The sequence below is a fragment of the Urocitellus parryii genome, chromosome 7 (assembly GCF_045843805.1).
Source record: "Urocitellus parryii isolate mUroPar1 chromosome 7, mUroPar1.hap1, whole genome shotgun sequence".
In the NCBI taxonomy this organism is placed as follows: Eukaryota; Metazoa; Chordata; class Mammalia; order Rodentia; family Sciuridae; genus Urocitellus; species Urocitellus parryii.
The window spans coordinates 160,889,253-160,913,391 of NC_135537.1; the positions used below are offsets into that span (position 1 = coordinate 160,889,253).

The 24,139-nt window shown below is 51.3% G+C and overlaps 1 protein-coding gene across 1 annotated transcript in view; it reads left to right on the plus strand.

Moving 5' to 3' along the window:
* The first annotated feature begins 9,983 nt into the window (after nucleotides 1-9,983).
* Nucleotides 9,984-24,139, plus strand: part of Arhgap23 (Rho GTPase activating protein 23) — a 73,077-nt gene continuing 58,921 nt past the window's right edge. The window contains exon 1 of the mRNA XM_026387120.2: nucleotides 9,984-10,046. Coding sequence (XP_026242905.1) covers nucleotides 9,984-10,046 — 63 coding nt within the window. The remainder of the gene's footprint in view (nucleotides 10,047-24,139) is intronic.

The following is a 24,139-nucleotide window of genomic DNA, read 5'->3' on the forward strand; positions in this document are numbered from 1 at the left end:
GGTTTTTCTGTTACTAGGTGTGCCTTTAAATGCTGAACAGACCCACAACCTCCTCCTTTCCTTGCCCCAAGCTCTTTGAGCGCTGCTTAGCCTAAACTAGTGGCCAGGGTCCCTGGACTCTGGGACCCCTCCCCACCAGAGCTCCTCCTACACAGTGGTAGAGGGAGTTGTGTATAGGATGATAGTAAGGAGCCAGGGGATGGGGTGATCCTAAACTCTGGGGGCTTGGGGAGAGGCACCAGGGAGGCATGAGTGTTCTGGGCATCTTCCCTGAGTTGAGCGAGATGGTTGGGGTGGGGTTGTGGGCTGCTCTAGTCTCCAGGCCTGTTTGGCATCTTGGTCATTAATTTAAATGACCAGTGGCAGCTCCTTGGAATACTAGACCTGGCAGGGGAAAGGGGACTCAGTTCCTCATTTTCTGTTGTGCCATTACTGAGTGGAACACACAAAAGCAAGGGGTGGGGAGTGCCAGATGCCTCTGAGTTGCCTATTATAAAATAATTAATTTTATGTTATGTGACCTTCACCTAAATTTAAAAATCAAAAAAAAAAAAATAGTGAAGTAGGTCTAGGGGCCACCACTGTTTCCTGTCTCCTGTGCCCCGTCATTAGCCTTTACCAGCCTTCCCTACCTGTCCTGGCAGTCAGTCACTTTCCTTTCCCACAGGACAGACCAGGCCAAGCCTGCACCCCCAAGCCCTCCCCTGAGAGGAAAGCCAGGACATCCAGCTCCTGTTTTGGCTCCATCAAGAATCTCTGGGAGCCAGGCACAGTGGTGCACACCTGTAATCCCGGCAGTTTGGGAGGCTGAGACAGCAGAATCACGAGTTCAAATCCAGCCTCAGCTGGAGCTGGGGTTGTGGCTCAGCGGTAGAGTACTTGCCTAGCATGTGTGAGGCCCTGGGTTCAATCCTCAGCACCACACACACATAAATAAGTAAATAAATAAAGGTATTTTGTCCGACTACAAATATTAAATATTTTAATAAAAAAAAAAATCCAGCCTCAGCAACTGCGAAGGCATTAAACAACTCAATGAGACCCTGTCTCTAAATAAGATATAAAATGTGGCTGAGGATGTGGCTCAGTGGTTGAGTGCCCCTGAGTTTAATCCCTAGTACCCAAAAAAAAAAAAAAAAAAAAAAAAAGAATCTCTGGGAGATCAGGCAAAGTGGCTCAGGCCTATAATCCCAGGGACCCAGGAAAATGGCAAATTTGAGGCCAGCTTGGGCAATTTGAGACCCTGTCTCAGAAAAACAAAAACAAACAAAAGGCTGGGGAAGGCTGGGGATGTAGCTGTAGCTCAGTGCTAGAGCATCCCCTGGGTTTAATCCCCAGTACTGAAAAGAAAAAGAAAAAAAAAGTTACCAGGAGGCCTTGGATAGGCATCCCCTTTCCAGATTGCTGTGAAATCCCTGCCAGCTATGCCTAGGTTCTTTTTTTTTTTTTTTTAAAGTGCTAGGGATTTAACCCAGGAGTATTTTACCACTAGGCTATATGCCCAGCCCTTTTTATTTTTTATTTTGAGACAGGGTCTCACTAATTTGCTGAGAGCCTCACTAAATTGATGAGACTGACCTTGAACTTTCTATCCTCCTGCCTCAGTCTCCCTAGTGACTAGGATTACAGGTGTGGGTCACCATGCCTGACTCCCTGCATGTAAATTTTACCTTGATTTAAAAAATAAGAAGGATTTTGATTATCTACATACTTTGGTATGTATGGATGAGGTAAGGTTATGAGAAATGGCTAGAATGTGTGCAGAGGTGATTCCAGTGCAAAATCACACACAGTGGGTCTCCATCTATTCTGTGTCCATGGATTCAACCAACTGCAGATTGAAAATATTAGTAAAAAATTATGTCAGTACTGAACATTAGAATTTCTTTCTCATCATATCTTTTAATTTTTTTTTTAGTTGTAGACAGACACAATACCTTTATTTTATATATTTGTTTTTTTGTGGTGTTGAGGATAGAACCCAAATGCTCAACAACTGAGCTACAACCCCAGCCCTCTCATTATATCTTTTCTGAAAAAAAATTTTTAGTTGCCAGGTGCGATGGTACACGCCTGTAATCCCAGCAGTTCTGGAGGCTGAAGCAGGAGGATCATGAGTTCAAAGCCAGACTCAGCAATGGCAAGGCATTAAGCAACTCATTGAGAGCCTGTCTCTAAATAAAATAGAAATAGAGCTGGGGATGTGGCTCAGTGGTCGAGTGCCCCTGAATTCAATCCTCAGTACTGGGGGAAAAATTAGTTGCAGATGAATATAATACCTTTATTTTATTTATTTATTTTTATGTGGTGTTGAGGATGGAACTCAGTGCCTCACATGTGGTAGGCAAGTGCTCTACCACTGAGCTACAATCCCAGGCCATTGTCATAAACAATACAACAGCTACTTATACAGCATTTACATTTGTTAGGCTTATTTATTTATTTAGGAAATAGGAATTGAACCCAGTGAGCTACATCTCTAGACACTTTTTTTTTTTTTTTTGAGACAAGGTCTCAAGTTGGTTAAGGCCTGGATAAATATCAGAGGCTGCCTCAAATTTGTGATTCTCCTGCTGCAGCCTACTAAATCCATAGGATGATAGGTATGGAACCTCCACTGGGCTGTATTAGGTTTTATAAATAATCTAGAGATTATTTAAAGTACATGGGAGGAAGCTGGGTTTGGTGGCACACATCTGTAATCCCTAGTGGCTTGGGAGGCTGAGGCAAGAGGATTGTGAGTTCAAAGCCAGCCTCAGCAAATTAGTGAGGCCCTAAGCAACTCAATGAGACCCTGTCTCTAAATAAATTTTTTTAAAAGGGTGGGGATGTGGCTCAGTGGTTAAGTGCCCCTGGGTTCAATCCCCAGTACAAATAAAAAAAAAGTATATGGGTCAGGACTGGGACTGTAGCTCAGTGGTAGAGCACCTGCCTCACATGTGTGAGGCCCTGGGTTCGATCCTCAGCACTGCATAAAAATAAATAAAGATATTATGTCCATCTACAATTTAAAAAAAATTTTTTTAAAAGTATGTGGGTAGATATGCAGGTTATTTGCAAATACTACATATGCTCTCCCCCCCTTTTTTTTGGTACCAGGGATTGAACCCGGGGGCGCTTAACCACTGAGCCACATCCCCAGGCCTTCTTATTTTTTGAGACAGGGCCTAGCTAAGTTGCTTAGGGCTTTGCTAAATTGCTGAGACTGGCTTTGAACTTTTGATCCTCTAGTCTCAGCCTCCTGAGCTGCTGGGATTACAGGCGTGCACCACCACACCGGGATCTCTCTGGGTTCTTTCCAGAAGTCCTAGGATAACTCTGAGCACAGTAACCCAGCCTTCCCCCAGCCTGCCCCCTGGATTATGAGGCCCCACAGGTGTTGACTCTGATAATCTACAGTTTAGAGGTGCCAGGCTCCTTTGCTTAAGGCCCTGGAGGACCCCAGCCCTGCGCCTGCTGGTGTTTTCTGATTGTGCTGGCAACATGGTGTGTATGGTGTGCTCTGGAAATCAGAGCTGCTTTTCATGACACTGGGGAAGCTCCTATTTTAAGTTTCCCATGTGCTGAGCCCTCTTGTAAAGCAAAGAATCCTTTTATAGTGCAAGAGCCCTCCCTGATGCGTCTGTATGGTATGTGTGGATTTTGGCATGTAGGGTTTCCTGAAAGGGGGGTATGTCTGGAATCTCTCATGGGGGTTGGAATTGCTGGTGGAGTGGGCACTGGGATGGAAGGGTTCCCCCCATGGTTGGCCCTACCCCTCTTTTCTCCCCATCCAACTCGCATCACTCTGTCCAGGGCTGGCTCAGGGCCAGACAGAGGAGAGGGGAGCAGCTGCTGGGGATTTCCAGAGCTTCCAGGGGGAGGTGGGAGCCACTCCTGTCCTACTTCCTCCCCTCCCCTTCTCTTCCTCTCTTTCCTTCCTCCATGTCCCCCTCTTTTCTCCTCATTCTCTTCTCTCTTCACCTGTCCAGAGGGGCAAAATAGAGAATGGAACAAACTCATCCTATGTGAAGTGATGTATGGGGACTAGGCAGAGTCTGGGGAGGCCAGTAGCAGAAGCAGGAGGAATCAATCCGCACATAGAACCATAAGATCTAGCATCCAGGAGCTGGAAGGGACTATCTGGCCTGACCTCTCCCAGAGGGAACATGTTGTGGTAGAAAGAGCAAAGGCTTAACATCAGACTTTGCTTGAGTCCTGAATCCCAGGTGGGAGATTCTATACAAGTTACTTAACCTCTAAAGATGGTGACGTGTAATAGGTGCTCCACACATTTTGATGCCTTTCCTCTCTATCTTGAGGTTTCTAAACTCCTGCTAGGGAATGTCATGGTCCTCATAGGTCATCATTTAGCCTTGCCTATACATGCTTGCCCATGCAATCCGTATCACTGGCCAGTGGCACATAGGAGCCTGCAGAGATGTAGTCCAAGGTCTTTTCCTCTCTCCAAACCATGACATAGTTTCCCAAAGATGAGTGTCCTGAGGGACAGCATTCCCAAGTGGTGGGGGTGGGGCATCTCTCTTTTGCCTCCTGCCTTGACATAGGACCTGGCTGGGTGTGGCTCACTATCCCAGCTGCCAGCCCGATGGAGCAGCAATCTCTAGTTCCCATTGAGCCAATTGTCCAGAGGTTGCTGGGCTGGGGGATCCCAGAAGTTTGGCAGGTTCCAGTGCCCTTTGGCTCCAAGTAGCCAGAGGGCTACCTGGTGGGTAGGATGGGGATTTTAATTCAGGTCTTTGGACTCTCATTCCAGAGCTCTTTTGATGACACAATAGACCCTTCACCAATTCCTGGGACAGGCCTGACCCCTAACCTCTACCATGCTGCTCTTTGGGCCTTTCCAGGAGTCTCTAGTCTCCCTCTCTAAGGGGTGTTCAGGTAGGATTCCTTTCATGGGACTCTTCAGGGACCTGGCAACAAGAATGAGTGGGGACTAGCATCATCCTGAGTGGACCACTGCCCCACCTAGCACCATTAAGGGTGCTCTATGAAGAACAGTCTATGGGATGCTTGGGGCTGTGCCAGAGCCTGTTTCCTCCTCAACTTCTGACAATTTGCCAATTGGAGGCCTTCATCAAGGTCTAGGTCAAACAAGGTCCTTGCATTCTCCCCTGGCTCCTGGAGGTTTGTTCTTGTTTTGCTTAAACCTTGTACCACCATTAAAGCATCTTCCCTATTATCCTTTGTGGGATTCATTGCCACCACCACCCCCAGAATAGGGGCTCATTGATATACCGGATTCATTAAACTGTCTCCACCACACCACACAGGAATTTGCAAGTAGTAGATGATCAACAATTGTCTTTTGACTTGATTGAACTGGATCCCAACTCTTCTGGAGATGCAAATTGGAGGAGTAGTGTTGCCTTTGGGGAAACAGCAGAGGATCTTGGGGCTCTTCAAGAACAGCTCTCCCCTCTACTCTTGCCCTCCTCTCCTTCTCCACCAGGGGTTGCTCTCTCCCCTTTCCTGGAAGGACCTGTACTATGGCCAGATTTATGGCCCTGTAACCCTCATTCACACATTATAGATATCCCTGACTTACGGTGGTTCAATTTACCACTTTGAGACTTAACAATGGTGAGAAAGCAATACAAATTCAGTGGGAGCCATACTTTGAATTTTGACCTATTACAGGGCTGGTGATATGTGCTACGATCCCAGGCAGCTCCACCATCGGAATGACAAACAGTCTGTAATGTGCTGTGTAGAGAGGTCAGGGGTATTACATGCATTTGTGACTTATGATATTTTCAACTTGTGATGTGTTTATAAGTAGCTTGCAAAATTCCACTATGAAGTGGAGAGCACCTGTCTTGTTCTTCCCTTCAGCTACCAGAGTATAATGAGTCCTTTACCAAATGTGAGCTTCAAATCAGAGGCAGGCTGAGAAGGCCCAGTTGTTTCTATCTTACAGAGGGTGAAACTGAGATTCAGAGAATGTACTTGACCTCAAAGCCAGAGAGCTACCCGGGTGGGTAGGATAGGGATTGGAATTCAAGTCTTTGGACTCTCATTCCAGAGCTCTTTTGATGACACAATAGACCCTTCGCCAATTCCTGGGACAGGCCTGATCCTGACAATGGCTCTGGCCTAGGGATCCCCTAACCTCTACTATGCTGCTCTTTGGGCCTTTGTCTTGCCCACTCCCCTTCCGCCTGTGTCCTCAGGCTCCCACTCAGGTACCTGCCTCTCAACCACTCAAAGAGAAATGTGCCTTGCCTGTGGCTCACCTGCACTTCCGGCTGCCCCTTCCTGCTCCCTCTGTCCTTGGACCCGTTCTACGTCCTCACTCCTGTGGCTCTTATTGAAGTCTGACCTCTGCCCCTACTGACCAGCTGAAGGTACCCTCTCTGCCCAACACTTGCACTGGCTGCTTGCTTCCCCTGGGTCTTTTTCGGTGCTTCCTCCTCTTCTTTCTGTCCCTAAAGGGCTCATGCTCCTCTGGATACTGTCCCATAGCTGGTCTCATTCTTTACTCTCTCAGGAGACTGAGCCACAGCCCTGGTCTCAGACACCAGCGGACTTCCACAGCTGAGCCTCTAGCTCAAGCCTGTCTTCCCTCCAGTGTTTAAGTAGCCAGTTCCTACTCTACCAGCAACTCAGCCTGAAGGTTAAGTGTGGACTTGGAGTCCAAATGCCTGGGTCCAAATCCTGTGTGGACGTGCATTCTCTGGACCTCGGTTTCCTTACCCATAAAATAATATCTATTTCACAGGTTTTTGAAAGGTTTAATTGGAATAATGCATATAAGGACACATCTTAGTACCTGACCTGTTCCCTAGACAGAACAACTTAGACAGCTGGTCTACCTGATATTTACAAGCCGTGAAGTTTTTCTAGACTCTTCCATCTTCTTCCTCCTACCCAATAGGTCACCAAGTCCCAGAAACATTTGGTATTTGTTGTTCTCTGCCTCTTGCCCTGGTGAATCCCCTATCCCCTCTCCTATCTCCTTGCTGGCTGCCCTCTGTTCTGATCGCCATCACATGCCAGAGGGGGCCTGGCACATCTCTGTTTAAAGTCTCTATTCAAACCAGGATAGAATCTAAGAGCCTAGGCGCTCCATAGTCACATCCCGCCTGGCCTGTTTCCTTCCTCATCTCTCCACACTTCCTGCCCACAAGCCTGCTCTCCCCCTGCCTCCCTGCCTTTGTCCATGCCTGCTCCCAGGAGTGCCTTTCTCCCTGTCCCCACCCCACCCCTGACCCATCCACTAAGCTCCAAGGAGCTTAAGGCACTTCCCTGCTGGACCCCGCTCCTGCTTCTCCAGCCTTCCGCCACTCCCCTGGGATCTCACTATAGAGGGGTGATTTGGGAAGACCAGGCCTCAGCTAGGGAGAGAGCTCAGCCCTGTCTCTACATCCCCAGGGACAGCCTGCCCTGCTCCCCTCACTCCCTACTCCCTCCCATAGCAGAGCTCCCAAAATGCTTTCGTGAGATAAGGAGGGTGATAGGCTGGGGTAGGAATTTGGGAAGAGAGGGAATATAGGAGGGTCGTTGCTAAGGGGTATGTTCCACCTTATGTTGGGCTCTATTACCGCAAACCCCAGAGAAAGAGCACACAAGGAGAAAAATGGGTTTTGGGGTGGATGGTAGGATACAAGGAGTGGGACACAGAGTCTGAGGAGCCACAGTGGACAGGAAGGATAGAGCAAGAGGGCCTGGAGTAGATGGATGGGAAGGGCCTGGGCAGGATGGGGGTACAGGTCAAGGTGCAGGAAGAGGTGGGAAGGGCAGCAGGGTGGGGGAGAGTCACAGTTTCTGGGAAGTGGGAGAGGGTGGGGGAGGTATGTGTAGTGCATTGTGGAGGGAGGAATTGGACTGCCGGTCAGCGTGAGCTCATTTCCTCTCATCGCCTCCTGCAGGGTCTGAGGGCATCAGGCCCTGGAAAAAGTGAGCCAGGGGCCCTCCAGGGCTCCCCGCCCCTGCCCCACAACCCACAACATCAGTTCAGTCTGGCTCTCAGATGCCAACCCTCCCCCTTACAGAGACAGCCCTTTGTTTCCATTGGAAAGGACCCCTACATCCAGGAGGTGGCACACCTTGGAGCTACAGGGCAGAAACAGACAGGAACAGGTACTGGGTTGAAGATAATGCAAGAAGATCCAGTAGTGTGATGGTTTACAGTTAGATAGCAGGAAGGACTTTCTAGAAGTGGGAGATACTTCTGGCTGCATAAGACCTTGATGAAAAGGGGTGGAGAAGGAAGAAGAGTCATTAACTGCTCCTCCATCATTAGAAAATTATTTTCTGCTGACTGCAGAAGAATTAAATAAAGCATTTGATTTAAAAACCCGTCAGTATCTCCTTCTTCAGGCTCAAGGGAGGAGGATGGCCTAATTGTTGTCTGCCCTACCCACTACACCTGAATTCTAGACCCTGATCAAGGGGTAAAGGGTGGGGCTCGGGCCTGATCAGTGACCCCCGAGGTGGCGAAGCAATCTCTAAGTCTATTCCTATCTATCATTGGCTTCTGCCTTCTTTTCCTTATAACCTGAGAAAAGGAATACAAGAGACTTTAAAACTGCAAGAAAACATGAAGAGGAGGTCAGTGTAGGCTGTAGCAGGTAAGAAGGGGAAAACTGGAAGTTAGACAGCAGAAAGAATTTTCCAGTACAATGAAGGATGAGCCCCTCCCTGAACTGTCTGGGAATGAGCTGAAGGGGTCCTGTTGGCAGGAGGGGAAAGCTGGCTAAGGGGGCTGGGGATGTGGCTCATGCCGTAGCGGGCTCGCCTGGCATGCGTGCAGCCCAGGTTCGATCCTCAGCACCACATACAAACAAAGATGTTGTGTCTGCTGAAAAACTGAAAAATAAATATTGAAATTCTCTCTCTCTCTGTCTCTCTCTCTCTCTTAAAAAAAAAGAAAGAAAGAAAGAAAAAAAGAAAGAAAGAAAGAAAGAAAGAAAGAAAGCTGGCTAAGACCCAGTATGTCTCATGTCTGTCTGTCTCTCTCCCCCTCTCTTCTCTCTTGTTACCAGGGATGAATAACCTCTGAGCCACATCCCCAGTCCTTTTTATTTTTTATTCGGAGACAGGATCTCGCTAAATTGCTGAGGCTGGCTTTGAATTCATGATTCTACTTCCTTAGTCTCCCAAGCCGCTGGGATTACAGGCGTGTGTCACCTCACCTGGCTCCAGGGCGTCTCTTTGCTCTTTGAGCCCAGCTCAGAGTGAAGTCAGAAAGGGTTCCCTCGCTCGCAGGATCGCCAGCAGAGCAAGTCCGTGGGCAGTCTAGAGCCCAGAACCACAGGACTCGCTTGAGCTGGGCCAATTAGAAGAGTTGATGCACCTGCCACACCCTCTTTTCCAACTTTGTGTCCCCTGCCACTGTGGGATCCTGGCTGGGACTGTGCCTGGAAAGGGACCTTCCCTAGATTGAAGGGCACCCCCGACCAGTGCACCACAACTGTTCTTGTACCTCAATTTCCATGAATCCCTAGAGTGAAGGCTCCCTAATCCTGCATACTCAGATCCAGCGTCGCCTCATCGTTGTCTCTGACTTTGGCGGCCTCTCTCAACTGTCTTACCATTCATGCTTTCTGGATCTCTGTTTCCGTCCATCTTTGGACGCCCGTTTCTCTCTGCTTCCCCCTCCCTCCCTCCCTTTCCCTGTACTAGTTCTAGGTTCAGTGCCCTTGTCCTCTTTCCTGGGTCCGGATCACTGTCTATCTAGGCCGGTCCCCTGGAGGCCGGCACTAGCTGCCTCCCTGGGACCACTTCTCTGGGCCAGGCTGCGTCTGGCCTCTGGCTCCTCCGCCCGCGCAGACCTGGGTCTCAGCCCACTTCACCCTCTGGGGACCCTGAGGAGAGGCTGCGGGTGCGCCCCGTCGAGAGCGCGAGTGGTGGAGAGGAGGGGCGAGGGGGCGGGTTGTGGGGGGGGGAGCTGCACTCGGCCCCGCCCCGGCCCCGCCCCTCCCGGGTCCCGGCCCGCGCCCCCAGCAGTGCCCCGGCCGCAGAGCCGCCGCTGCCACCCGATGAATGGAGTCGCCTTCTGCCTGGTCGGGATCCCGCCGCGTCCGGAGCCCCGGCCTCCCCAGGTGAGGGCGCTGGGCCACCGAAGGGGGCGCGGCCGGGCGAGGCCAGGGAACGGTGGCTGGGCCGGGGTCGCTGCGCCCCCGCTAGGCAGGCACCGCCGGAGGCACACAGTGAGGGCACCGCGGGCACCGCTGAGGGAACTCCGGCTGGTGCGGGCTGGGCAGGGGGTCGGAGGGAGAGCTGCCCCCGGCAGAGGGGCACGAACCAGGGAGCTAGGCAGCGGGCCGGACGGGCCTGGGGCTGCCAGGGCAGGGGCCACTGACCCGGACGGTGGTGCCAGGCCTCCTGCGACCGGGCAGCGGGGGCGGGAGGCCCGCGCCTTTTGTCCAGGTTTTTCAGGCGGGGCGCCTGCCGCCGTTTCCTCTGCCCGAGTTTTCATTTTCCGTTGGCGAGGCCCCGGCACAGCTGGAGGGAGAGGGAGTGGGGGAGGGGGTTCCCGGAGCGGGACGTCCTTGGCCACGGAGGCGGGACACCCCCCTCTTGCTCCCTACTGGGCCGTACCGCACGACGGGCTGCCAGGCTCGGGTCTGCAGCCCTCCTGGGTGCTGGAAAGAGACAGGCCCGGGACCCCCAGTTCTGCAGGCGGGCTGCCCTCCTCTGCTCTCTCCAGCTGGCTGTGGGTGGGTCTGAGCGCGGGGTGCCAGGGGCATTACTCAGCGCTGAGTTGCTTTGCTTGGGTTCTTTCATCTGCCAGCTGCTGAGGCTAGGGAAGGGCCAGCAGGGGCCTCCAGTCCCCATCCCCCCTGTCAGGGCTAGTCCCCGGACCTCTGAGCCTGGCTGCTAGTCGTACTGAAGCATCCCAGCACACCCCCCGCGGCATCCCAAGTTGAAGGGCTGAACGCTGTAGGACAGCAGTTTTTCTGAGCTTGGGATCCAGGTTGGGTCCAGGCACGTTGTGTCCAGGCTGAGACCTCTTCCTTTTTTGATAGGGCTGAAGGCTTAGGGACCTTCCTCTCCAACGCTCCCCACCGTGTTGGCTATGGAATCTGGTGCTTTGTGAACTCTTTCTGTTTTCTAGAACTCCCCTGTTTTCTAGAGCTGTATGTATTCAAGTTCTCACTCAGTCAGCTTCTCTCTTCCCGTCACTCCAGCCGAAGTTTGTTTCCTAATTATAAACTTGAAATTCAGGATGGACAGGGGGTGGGGGTGGAGGTCATTAAGCATGAGTCCCTCGGATTCTCCCCCAACCAACAACACATACTTCATCTCCATCTCCTTGTGTCTCCACCCCCACTGGGCCCAACTGGGGGTGGATGGCTTTTGATCCCACATGGTTCTCCCTTCTGCCAGGGCACCACTCTCAAAAGTGGCCAGCTCTCACAGAGATGTGTTCATCGGTGTGTGCTTTGAATCTTGATTATATAACCAATCATTTCACCTCCCAACATGGCCCAAAATCCCCCAGCCCTGGCTGCCTCTTCAGCTTGCCCACAGTGTGGTTGAGTTTGCCCCAAGGTGGCTGGGAATGCCAGAGTCCATGTCCAAGGCTCTGCCCTCTCCTTGTGAATGATGGGTGCAGTAGATCCCCTTCGTTGAATGCTGGATTCAAGGGCCTAGAACCCCCTGTTAGTGGGCAGAGAAGGTGTTAGTGTCCCATTTTATGGAGAGGGCCTGACCCTAGAGTGACATTGCCTGAGCTGGCATCCACGTTTCCTGATAGTAGTCAGGGCACAAGATGACACCTGAGAGGGAAATTATGAGGGATGTGGCTTTGGGATACCATCTGAGATGGGGCAGGCTTTTGTGAGTCCAGCTCAAGCAGAGGGGCACTGGATCTGGAAAACAGGCCTGTGTGTGACCTGTGTGTGCACAGCCTGGTGGGGCCTTCTGTGTCCCCTTATTCAGGCCAACCCTGAATTTCTGGGGAAGAAGTACAGCATTGTTGTCATAGGTGGGAGTGGGGATAAGGGCGGGTGCTGGTTAGAGCAAGACAGTGCAGGAGTGGTCAGCAGACTGCTCTATTCTTCATTGCAGGGATGCTTAGAATGACTTCTTGTTGTGTAAAGTTAAAAGACTACAAAGCAGGAGATTGGTATAACTTACACTGTGATGGATTGTAGTTAGATACTTGGGAGAACTTCCAGGAAGAGGTTTGTGAGCTATACTTCAGGGAAGTTTCCTCTAGTGTAGTGGACCAGGTGAATTCCTGTGATGTTGGATCCCAATATAGTAATTCAGAGAGATTCATATGGCATGCAGATATATTCTGAGCATATACATCAGTGCCTGGAAAAATGTATTTTAAAGAAAGGGGAGTTGCTTTAGCAGTATAGCTGATAGCTAAGAACAGGATTTATACAGATTGCCTCATTTAATGCTCACAAGAACACCACTAGGGAGATACCATTATCCTCATCTTATAGTACACAGAAGCACAGAGAGCTAATAGCATGGGCCCAGTCTCATTGCTAGTAAGTGGCTGAGCCAGGGTAGGAACCTGAGGATCTGGCTTTAGAGTTCTGCTCTCTCCCTTACTTCCTGGGACCCTCCTTGTCCTGCTGTCACTCCCACCCTGAATCTAGATTCATCTCGGACGCAGCTCAAAATCAAGTCAACCTCTGTCACATTGGACCTTTGTCACTTGTCTTTCTGCCCATCCGTGGGGACAGCAAAGCCCTCTCTGGTTTGCTAGGTGGGGAATCAGCCCATTTACCCCTGTAGCACCCCCGTCCCACACGTGCCCACCCACAGCACTTGGGTCTGGCTCTGTTCATCAACACTTTCCTTCCAAAGGCGCGTCAGCCCTGCTCTGCTGGCCGCAGAGGTTCAAAGGTGAGGTATTGGCTTGGTCAGGGATTTGGACAAAGCCTGGTTTTAATTATCCTGCTCTCTCACCCTCCCCAGAGAACACCATGAATAGGGCCTGTGGGAGCTGGCACTGCCTTTCCCCGGGCACCCCCACCCTCTTCAAACAACCCGCCCTTAGATCCAGGCCCCCTATTTCTTGTGAAATTGTGCCAGCTTGTCAGCAGGGCAGTGCCAGTCTGTACCAGGCGGGCATCTCCTCTCCCACTGCCTCAGTGGGATGTCAGGCTGTGATGGTCCTGGGACTTGACTTTGGGGCAGGTGGGGCATACTCACCACCTGTGGCCAGGACCAAAAGGCCATCGGGTCCAATTTCCCCATGCTGCAGTGAGGAAACTGAGGCCAGAGAGCACCCTTGTCCCTCAGCCCATGGGGGGTGGAGAAGAACCCAGGTCTTCTGATCCCCAGGCTCCAAGGCCAGCCCTCTCCCTTTGTGGTTCTGTCCTCTGTGGCCCCTCCAGTACCAGGTGCTGGGACCGGGCCCTGAGAGGGAGAAGGGAGGGCAGGGAAGAAGCCCCAGTGGACAATGTGTCCTGTTCATCTCTGTGTCCCCAGTTACCAGCATGGTGCCTGGCACAGAGCAGTTCTCCATAAATGTTTGTGAAGTGCGAGTCAGGAATGGCCCCTCCCCTGGCTTCCTGGGGTGCCCAGAGCTGGGCTCTCTCTCTAGCATTGTGACCATTCACTTACATGTCGGTGTCCCCCATCAGACTGGAAAAATAGTAGTAGCGACATGTACATGGTGCTTACCACTAGGTAGGTACGTTACCATCATCCTGTTTGACAGGATGATGAAGAAACTGGCACAAAGAAGTTACATGGCTTCCTAAGACCTCACAACAAGTAAGTGGCAGAGTGAGGACTTGACTGTGCCTCTTGAATGAACATCATTCCAAGTGGCTTCCATGGGTCATGTTTGTCTTGTTGTCCACAGAGGCCTGGCATCCTCCCAGTACTCAGAGAATGTTTGTTGACAGACTGACTGACTGAATTCATGAACAATGGCTCAGTGTATGGCAAAGCCACAGCCTCCTGTAACCTAACCCTTTGGAAGTCAGTGGGCCTGGGATTCTTTTTGTTTTGTTTTTATTTTGGTACTGGGGATAAAACCCCAGGGCACTCTATCATTGAGCTAGTTCCCCAGCCATTTTTACTTTTTCTTTTGAGACAGAGTCTTACTAAGTTGCCTAGGGTGGCCTTGAACTTGTGATCTTCCTGCCTTGGCTCCTGAGTCTCTGGGATGACAGGTGTGAGCTACCGTGCCTGGGGCTGGGGTCTTGGAAGGCTGCCTGGGATGCTTCACTGAGCAAGGAGGGAGGAAGGACTCTCTCCCCTGCCCTTGTTACCTCTGCTCTCCGAGTCTTACAAAAGCCACCCAGGGCTCTCCCAGACTCCTGGCTTCTCTCTTGTTCTTCCCTCATCTCTTCCCCTGAAGTTTTCAGGAGATGGCGCTAACGAATGGGCCTGTGGGAAAAGACCACAGGTTGTATCAAAGAGGCCTTTTCCTTTTTCAGTTCTTTGATCCTGAAATGTTCAGTTTCAACGCATCGCCTTGTGGTGGAAGGTTCTGTCAAGCTGGAGTGGCCTGAGTGGTTTGGGGCAGGGCCTCTCATAGCTGTTAATTCTTTTATTTTATCTTTGTGGTGCTCAGATGGAACCCAGGGCCTTGTAAGTACTGGGCAGGGGCTCTACCACCGAGCCACATCCCCGGCTCATGCCATCAGTTCTCTGTCCTACGTCAGGAGTGCTGGATTTCCAGCCAGCTTCAGTCCTTCAGCTTTAGGCCCAGCGACATCCCCTTCCATCTCCTCCAAGTCTTAACGCACCTGGGCAGGTGCCCTGTTCCTTTTTGCTCCCCACTCACTGGTTTGAATTAACATCAGTCAGTCACTGTCCCCAGGCCACAGTTCATCTGCTGATAAAAGCTGATGGGGATCTGGCAAGGACAAAAATGGGCTGTGATCCAGGCTACCTTCTGACACAGACAGGCCAGCCATGACAGATGAGTGGCCTCCGCCTGGCATGGGAGGCAGGAACACCCTGTGGATGAGTCCTGGGGCCCTACTTCAGCCTGCTGAGGTTCAGATTTCACTCGGGCCCTTTTTCACTGTGTGGCTTTGGACAACTTAATTGTTGTAGCCTCAGTTTTCTTATTTTTTTCCCTTCAGTTCTAGGAATTGAACCCAGGGGTGCTCTACCACTGAACTAGATTCCCAGCCCTTTTAATTTTTATTTTGAGATAGGGTCTTGCTAAATTGTCCAGGCTGGTCTCAAGCTTTCAATCCTCAACCTTCCAAGTCACTGGGATTACAGGCATACGCCACCAAACCCAGCTTAGGCTCAGTTTTCTTATCCCTGAAAAATCCCTCAAAAGCATTGAGGAGCCAGACGAGGTGGCACACGCCAGTAATCCCAGCAACTTGAGAGGCTGAGGCAGGAGGATCACAAGTTCAAGCCTCAGCAACTTAAGTGAGGCCCTAAGCAATTTTAACCCTGTCTTAAAATAAAATGGGGATGGGATGCAACTCAGTGGAAAAAGTACCTTTGGGTTCAATTCCTAGTACCCTCTTCCTCCAAAAAAGAAAATTATCGAGAGGACTAAGTGAGGTAGTACAGCTAATGTGACTGATATTTGGTAAGCTCAAATATTGGTAATGACAGTATTAAAAAATAATCAAAGGATGGAAATAACATCACACTTTTGGTTAATATAAAGGGTCCTTTATGGTCAGAAGAGGAAATGAGCAGGTCCTGGGGGTAGTGAGGCCTCCATCTTTGGAAGTGGGCAAGCTCAGGCTGGACAATGATAAGGACTCTCTACAGAGAGTTCAGGCACTGGGTGAGAGGCTGGGCACAGAAACCCTGAGGTCCCTGCTTCTGACCAGCATTGTGTAATAGGCAGCTGGAGAACTATCTCCTGGTTCTTGCCATTGGGGACCAGGTGGCAAGGGGGACAGACACCCAGCCTCTTGAGGCCTTCTAAGAGTGGCTGCTTTGGTTTGGGCTGGGTGACTCTTCAGAGGAGAGGTAGTCCTAGGAGATGGGTATGGATCTGGTGAGTGGGAGAAGACGGGGTACTATTTCAGGCCTGGAAGGGCTTGGTGGCTGAGGGGCCAAGAGGAACCTGGGTCCAAACCTGGACCCCTGATCCTGAAGTTGGCCCCAAGGCTGCTTTGTTATCCCGTGGGCCCCAAGGGGTTGGGTGCATGGTGGTGGGGATGGGGAAATTAGGAGTCCCCTCTTCCCCACCCCCAGCCTCTCCTGAAGGAGGGACCAGGGCTACTCCCTATGGCAAAGAGCCCGGGCCTGTGAGGAGCGGAACTGGGGAAAGAAAGCCTTCTTATGCCCAGTGCATTTGGGGGCGTCTGAGGGTCGGGGGAACAGTGGGGCCTTTGTCCCCAGCTGCCAGGAATCTGGCCGAGGAGCCAGCCCTAGGTCTGGCTGGGCCTTCCACAAGCAGGTCCTCTTTGAAGTGACCCTTTCAAAGCTCACCCTGAATCTCTGGGAAGAGAGACAAGCTGGGGCAAGGCAAAGGGATGACAGAGCCCCGGTGCTGGCCTCAGTGAGGCCGGCAGGCCAGCAGGAGGCATATGGGTCAGAGGAATGTGGCTGCTGGGGGAACATGTGGGAGCCATGTGGGAGGACAATCCCCCGGGGTCTTGGCCACGTGGTGGTCAGCGTAGGGAAGAGCAGAGTTCATTTTGGCTCTGAGCCTGATTTCTATCAGTGTCCAGTGTGATTCTGTTGATGCTGGGCTCCTGAACTTGCAGCTGCTGCTTCTTGGTTCATGTCCTCAAGGGGCGCAAGAGCTCCTGGAGGAGTTGGGGGACTCGGAGCCCTGGGAGGAGGAGGGTGGGGACCTGGCCCATCTGGATGCTCCTCAGCACCTGGAAAGGGTGATTGAATGGAGACCTCCACCCTCCACCACAGCTTCCTCATTTTCAATGTGGAGAAACTGGATTATTTTGCAAAAGAGAGGGAGGGAAGACGGGGGTCAACCAGAGAGGCCACGTCTTTGTGTATTTCAGCTGGAGGGAGTGGAGACCAGCCTGCCCCTGTCTCCTTATTTGCCCTATAGGGAAACTGGCCCCTATAGAAAGATTAAGCCCAGGGAATGGGGCAGAGGAGAGGGTCAGGCAAAGGTGGAAGGAAAAGAGAACAGCAGGGAGGCAAAGGTCTCTCCATGCTGACCTGCTGGAGGCCAGGAAGAGGGGGATGAAGGAGTAGTTTTCTGTTGGTAGGTTCCCAGAGTTTGAGGAGGAAGGGGACCTCTGGGATTTGGAGCTGAGCAGGGAACAGGGGAGCCTTAGGCAGCCCAGGTGAGAACCCTGCTTCACCCTGATGCTGTTTTCTAGTTCATGCCCCCACAGCCCATCTCTCCTCGGCATCATGATACTGTACAGTCATGCGACATGTCACCTTTCCATCAGTGAGATAATACCGTGTTTGTATGTTGATAGTCCCGTGAGATTATATCACTTGGTGACGTTCCAGATGCCTTGTTTTGTGTAAGTACAGTCTGATGTTCACATGGTGATGAAATCACCCAGTGGTACATTTCCCAGAACATAGCCCCGTCATTAAGTGATGCATGACTGTCCTTGCTGTACTTGGGAAGAGTCTTCTAATCCCCCTTTTGTCTTCCAGAGGCATGTCCCCCCTCCACTGTCCTTCTTCCCCAAGAGTGGGGGAGGAGCTGCTGGCATGAGGGTGGAGGCTTGGGGGGCTGGGGGCTGGCATCTGCGCCCTCCTTAGCTCTAATGAAGCCTAGCCCTGAGCCCCTCCAACCTGCTGCACCTGAGGAGTGTTGCAGGGGCAGCTGAGGTTGGGCCCAGAGCCCCGGGGAGGGGGAACACAGGGAATAAGGCCATACTACCAGGCTGGGGCTGCTGGTGAGAGGGAGAAAGCTCCTCTTCCTTCCCCACTTGGCCTTTTCCTCCTTCAGTGGCTTCCAGAGACTCAGGTCCCCAATGCTAAGGAAAGATTGATCTAAGAGACCAGGTGTGGCCTGGGGGTGCTGAGAACATTCCCAGGCAGGGCTGGTGTAAGGACTCCCTCCTGCTCTCTCCCTAATTCCAGCCAGGGAGTATAGGAGGCAGCAGGGTAGTGTGGGTAAGTCAGTGCCTGAGTCAGCTCTTAGAGCAAAAGGGTCTTTAGTGGGTGGGTGACCTTGACTTCCATCCCCTCCTATTCCAGGTGCTTTCTGGCTCCTGCAGCCTGGATGAATGAGACCCAGCCCTGCCCTCACAGTGTTCCTTTTCTGCTTTTCCTACTGCCCCAAAGCCAGACAAAAACTCTCCACTCAGGCTTTATAAACATGGCTTGCGAGAGTGCTTTTCCACTACCTGCCAATTCAGAATGCTTCCCGGGGCTCCCCTTCCCAAAATGTTCATGTCAGAAAGGTCCCATCTGCCTGGGGAGACAGTCTCAGGGCTGCAGATACAGGCTGCTGTCTTCCTGTGATGTCGTGTGAGCCAGAATATGGTCACAAAATGTTGACTGAAGTTTAAAGATGGAAGCAGAGTCACTGAGTCGAATTGCCATAGAGGTTGGTTAAAAAGCATTTGGTCATATGATTAATCTCCTTTCCTCATCTCCTCTTTCCAAGTCTATATTTAATTTGAGGATCCCCCCGCTCTGTGTTGGAGATCAAACCCAGTGCATTTCACATGCTAGGCAAGTGCTCTGCTTCTGAACTACACTCCCATCCCCCAAGTTGAGAATTCCTTTTTTTTTTTTTTTTTTTAATACCAGGAATTGAACTCAGGAGCACACAACCACTGAGCCACATCACCAGCCCTTTTTTGTATTTTATTTAGAGACAGGGTTTCACTGAGTTACCTAGCACCTCCCTATTACTGAGGCTGGCTTTGAACTCACAATCCTCCTGCCTCAGCCTCCCAAGCAGCTTTGGGATTACAGGCGTGAGCCCCTGTGCCTGGCTCCACATTGAGAATTCTTTAGTGAAACACCTTCTGATCAATGTTCAAGGACCATCATGGGGTGATTACATATTTACAGACGCATGAACAAAGACCTTAAGAGGGTAAATAACTTCAATCAAGGTCATCTGAATTTAAAACCGGGTCCCAGTTAGGTGTAATGGCACACACCTGTAATCCCAACTACTTGGGAGGCTGAGGCAGGAGGATTGTAAATTTGAGGCCAGCCTCAGCAACTCAGTGAGAACTTTTCTCAAAAGGAAAAAATAAAAAGGACTGAGGATATAGTTTAATGATAGAGTGCCCCTGTGTTCGATTTCAAGTACCACAAAAACCAACAAATAAATAAATTCTAAAATGGGATAAAATGAAATAAAACAAAACTGGGCCTTTCTGAATACTAAGCCTGTCCTTGTGGTCTCTGCTCTATTCCTTGATAAGAAAGAACCTGGGAGAACAATGCCCACCCCAAAATGGTGGACCTTCAGATGAGCCCTGAAATTCAAGTAGGGGTGGGCATAATGAAGGAGAGGGGAAGATGTGATCAACGGTGAATGTAGAGTATGATTATGTTCTGCTTCTCTGTGAGTCCATGTGCAGTTTGGGGTTTGCTCTTGAGTAGTATGGAGGACCCCAGGGCTCTATCAGTCATCATGGACTGAGCCCTTCCTACTTTGAGATGCTCCAGCTCTGGGGATAAGAGACTTCACTGAGACGAAGCTTGCCAATGCTTGAGAGATGTTTGCTGGGATGTCCTAACAGACATTAGTAACTTGGCCAAGGACACAGCTAGAAATTGGGACTGAGTTGGAACTCAAACCCAGGTTACTCCTAATCCTCTTTAGGAATCCCCCCACACCCCCCACACTGGAGATTGAACGCTGGATGTCATGCATGCTAATGCGTGCTCTGCCACTGACTATATCCACAGCCCATGTTTAGGAACTTTTTTTTTTCCCCCAGCACTGGCAATTGAACCCGGGGACACTCTACCACTGAGCTATACCCCCCAACCCTCTTTATTGTTTATTTTGAGACAGTTTTGCTAAATTACTTCAGACCTAACTAAGTTTCTGAGGCTGGTCTTGAACTTGTGATCCTCTTGCCTCAATTTCCCAAATGGGCTGGGATCACAGGTGTGCCCTACCACACCTGGCTGTGTTTGGGAACTTTTTTGAGGGCAGTGCGGGATTGAACTCAGGGGCACCACTGAGCCACATCCCCAGCCCTATTTTGTATTTTTTATTTTAGGGGCAGAGTCTCACTGACTTGCTTAGCACCTCCCTTTTGCTGAACCTGGCTTTGAACTCTCAATCCTCCTGCCTAAGCCTCCCAAGCCGCTGGGATTACAGGCGTGTGCCAAGGTGCCTCGCTTGCGTAGGAACTTTTAAACACTATGTTCTACGGTTCCTTTATTTCATGCATGTCTTATCTCTTTGTTCTTTATGAAGTCAGGAGCTGCCTTTATTAATTTTTAAAGTCCTTTGTGGACTGCTGTACTAGGTTTGTTTAGTGACTGCCATGTGCTAGGCATTCAGACTGAGTCCTCTCAAAGATTCCTTTTACAGCTGAGGAGACTGAGGCTTGGAGAGGGAAAAAACTTGACCAGGGTCACCCAGGTGAGACCTGAACTCTGCCTGGATTCTTTGACTTCTTTCCCTAGTGTCCTGTCATGCCCATCCCCTGCCTAGTGCCAGGCCCTTGGTGACACCCAGTCAGTAGACCCAGAATGAGAGGAAGGGGAACATGGCTTTGACATTACTGATTTGTTTGAGGGCACACAAGAGCAGGGCCAGTCGGATTGCGTCTCCTGCTTCTGAGCTCACCGTGTGTCCCATTGTGGTCACTGATGTGGAAAAGGGACCGGGGCAGCTGTGATTTGTCAAGCGCCCAGTTGTGTATCAGAACTGGGAGCTTCAGAAAGTGAGTCTGACTCATGATGCTGGGGGCGGGGGCGGGTCAGGGATGGTGTCCTAAGGAGGCAGAGCCTACTAGGGCACTGACAGAGAGAATGAGGGGATCCCAGAAACCATACTGCATGGTTGGGATTTCAGCCATGAATGACCAGAAGAGATCTCCAGGCTTGGGGAATGCAGCCACGTTGGGGTAGCAGGGCCTTCCTGGTGACCCAGGGCTGGGCACTGCCTTTTGTTGAATGCCAGCTCTGCCCACGTTCCAGGACCGGCAGGGATCCTCCAATCAGAGATGCCTGCAGCTCTTTATTTGTGTCTCATTTGCATGACCACACCCTTCATCCCCCAGCTCAGCTCCGGTCCCCAGAAGTGCGCTTCCTAGGCACCCGGTGCAAAGCCCGCCTGGGAAGGTGGGGTGGGGGCTGCGGGAAGGGCGCCCTGGGCTGGGAGCCTGGCGGCACTATTCATAGCTCAGGGGCCGGCGTACTTCGCATACTTGGCGTTTCTGCCGTCTGGGCGGCTCGTCCTCCTCCCACTCCGCTCCTCTCTCTTCTTTTCCCCTCTCCCCTCCCCGCCGCCACCTTCTCTCCCACCTTGACGCTCTCAGCCAATTTTCTTGAAATCTCAAGTCCTAGCGGCCACATCGTGGCTGAGTGCGCATAAGGAAACCGAGGTCCCAGAGAAGGGAGTGCCTTCGGGCCCCTCCTAGAGGGAGAAACTGGTAGCAGTGAGGCATGAGATGAGGTGGCCAAGAGCCCCGGCCCTGCCAGAGTACCGCACGGAGACACACCTATGTGTCTTCTGTGTCACTAGCTATGGGACTCTGGCAAATTCGTCAGTTTGCGAGTTGGGGAAGCTGTTCAGAAACTGTCAGGCTGAGCGGGTAGGAGATCAGCTAAAGGCAGAGGGGAGCCTGGATGTGGTGGGCAAACCCCGAGTCCCAGGCAGGGTGTGGCATGTTTGAGACCCAGCAAGAACGGCCAGGTGGCTGGAGGGGGCCCCTGGGGTGAGGCACAGAGCTACAGGGGAGAAAGCAGCGGCTCTTCTCTCCCTTGTCCTTACTCCCTCGTTCCAGAACCCCTACTTCTGAACAAGTTCCTGCTGAGGAAGGAGTGGGGGTGCAAAGAGTGGAAGCTCCCTGCTCCAGGTAGACCCTCCTGGGTGCTCCAGGTAGACTCTCCTGGGGAGTCACCTCCCACTGACCGGCTTCTTCATTCCCTTATGTTCAGAAACAGTGTGCTGTGCCCTCCTGTGCTCTGTGCTGGGTCCTTGGCAAAGCAAGCATGGTCCTGGCCTTCCAGGACTCACCGCTGAGGGGGAGATATTGGTCAAATAGCCTCATAAATGCATAAACACTAACGGACATGGTGGCACACACTTGTAATCCCAGCTACTCAGGAGGCTGAGGCAGGAGGGACCATATGTTGAAGAGCAACTTAAAGAGACCCTGTCTCAAAATAAAATAGAACCAGTGCTGGGTGCAATGGTACACACCTGTAATCCCAGAGTCTTGGGAGGCTGAGGCAGGAGGATCACGAGTTCAAAGCCAGCCTCAGCAAAAGTGAGGCACTTAGCAACTCAGTGAGACCCTGTCTCTGAATAAAATACAACATAGAGCTGGGGATGTGGCTTAGTGGCTAAGCACCCTGGGTTCAATCACTGGCACCAAATAATAATATAATAATAAGTAAAAAATAAATTAAATTTAAAAAGAGGGGCTAGGGATAAAACTCAGAGGTAGAGTGCTTATCTAGTGTGCTAGGCTCTGGGTTCAATTTCCAGTACTGGAAAAAAATATGTAAACACTGATAATGAGAGGGTGTGCCAGGACCTAACCTGGTCTGAGGAATTATATCTGGGATGTATTTTTGTATCTCAGCTGTATTTTTGCTGAGAGTTCTAGGTTGGGCAACAGTTAGACTGCCCCTTGGTGAGGTAGGGAAGGAGTTCGAGAAGGTAAAACAGCATTCCAGAAATAACATATGCAAAGGACCTGAGGCTGGAAGGTCTGCCTAGTCCTCACAAGAACTGGAGGAAGCCTGGGTGGCCAGAGCATGGAGGAAGGGGGAGTAGTGGGTGTGGAGGCTGGAGGCGTGTCCCACAGAGCCTGGTAGTCATAATAGTAAAAAAAAAAAAAAAAAAAAAAAAAATCATTGGACTGTCAAAGACCAGAGGGTGTCACACACAGCAGCTTGGTTGGAGTAAGGTGGTGAAGTAAAGAAATACGTGGGCTTGGGAGACATTGGGAAGCAGAGCCTTCCTGATGCTGGGACATAGGACTGGCGCTGTGAACCTCCTCATTTATTAATTCTTAGAATATGTTCCTGGTAATTTGGCCAGGCTGCTGTCCCTGCCTTTATTTGTAATTGAACAAATAAGAAAATCCGTGTGAGCTTGAGTGATGATCTTGATGTCCCACAACCAGAAAAGGAGCAGAGCCAGTAACACTGGCAAGTGTGGCCCTTTCTCAATGCTGGGACAGCAGGCCTTAGCTGCTTCCTATCCTCACCCCTCCATCCCCTGTGGGTGAGCCTGGTGTTCTTACCTAGCCCTGGACTGGGTGGGGGCCAAGAGTTCCAGGCAGTGGGAAGGCTGTTTTAAGAGCCTTCTGCTGTTGACAAGGTAGTGCCTGATACATAGCAAGCACTCGGTTGTCTATTTCTTCTTTTTTGGGGGGGCGGGGGGTGCTGGGATTGAATTTAGGGGCACTCGATCGATCACTGAACCACAGCCCCAATCCTGTTTTGTATTTTATTTAGAGAGGAGCTCACTGAGTTGCTTAGCACCTTGCCATTGCTGAGGCTGGCTTTGAACTTGGGATCCTCCTGCCTCAGCCTCACAAACTGCTGAGATTACAGGCGTGCGTCACCACGCCCACATCAGTTTTCTATCTCTATTGTGCCAGGTATGGGACCAGGCAAGCTGATGCAGGGGTTTGGGTGTGGGCCAGAGATGATGTGTCTGTCCTTTTCTGACGACAGAGCCTAGCCTAGAAGCCATCCCAGCTCCCACCTGCAGAACCACCATCCCCTTTATCTTTTCAGCTGCTTCTGCTGCATCACAGTTTGGATTAGGGGGAGGTTCAATTTATAGGTAGGGCCATGTGTGAAGGGGAACCTGGGCAGGTCAGGCAGAGCTAGGGTGAGGGGGTGGGTGGTTTCAGGGGTGGGGCTGAGAGCCTCTCCCTGCAGGGAGCCCCATGTGCCCTGGGGGAGACTTTCGGAATCTGCTGAAACCTGCCCAGGGAGGGAATGTGGTCTCTGCTTGACTAGGACTGAGCTGAAAGAAACCAGTGGGTGCACCTGTTGCTTCTGACCAGGTGGTCAAATAATAGGAAGAACTTCTCGAGGGGGACCAAAGCATGCTTCACATGCAGAGTTCCCAGTCTCCTCTGAAATGAGACGTCCAGCCTGGGGAATGGATGTGATGATTTTG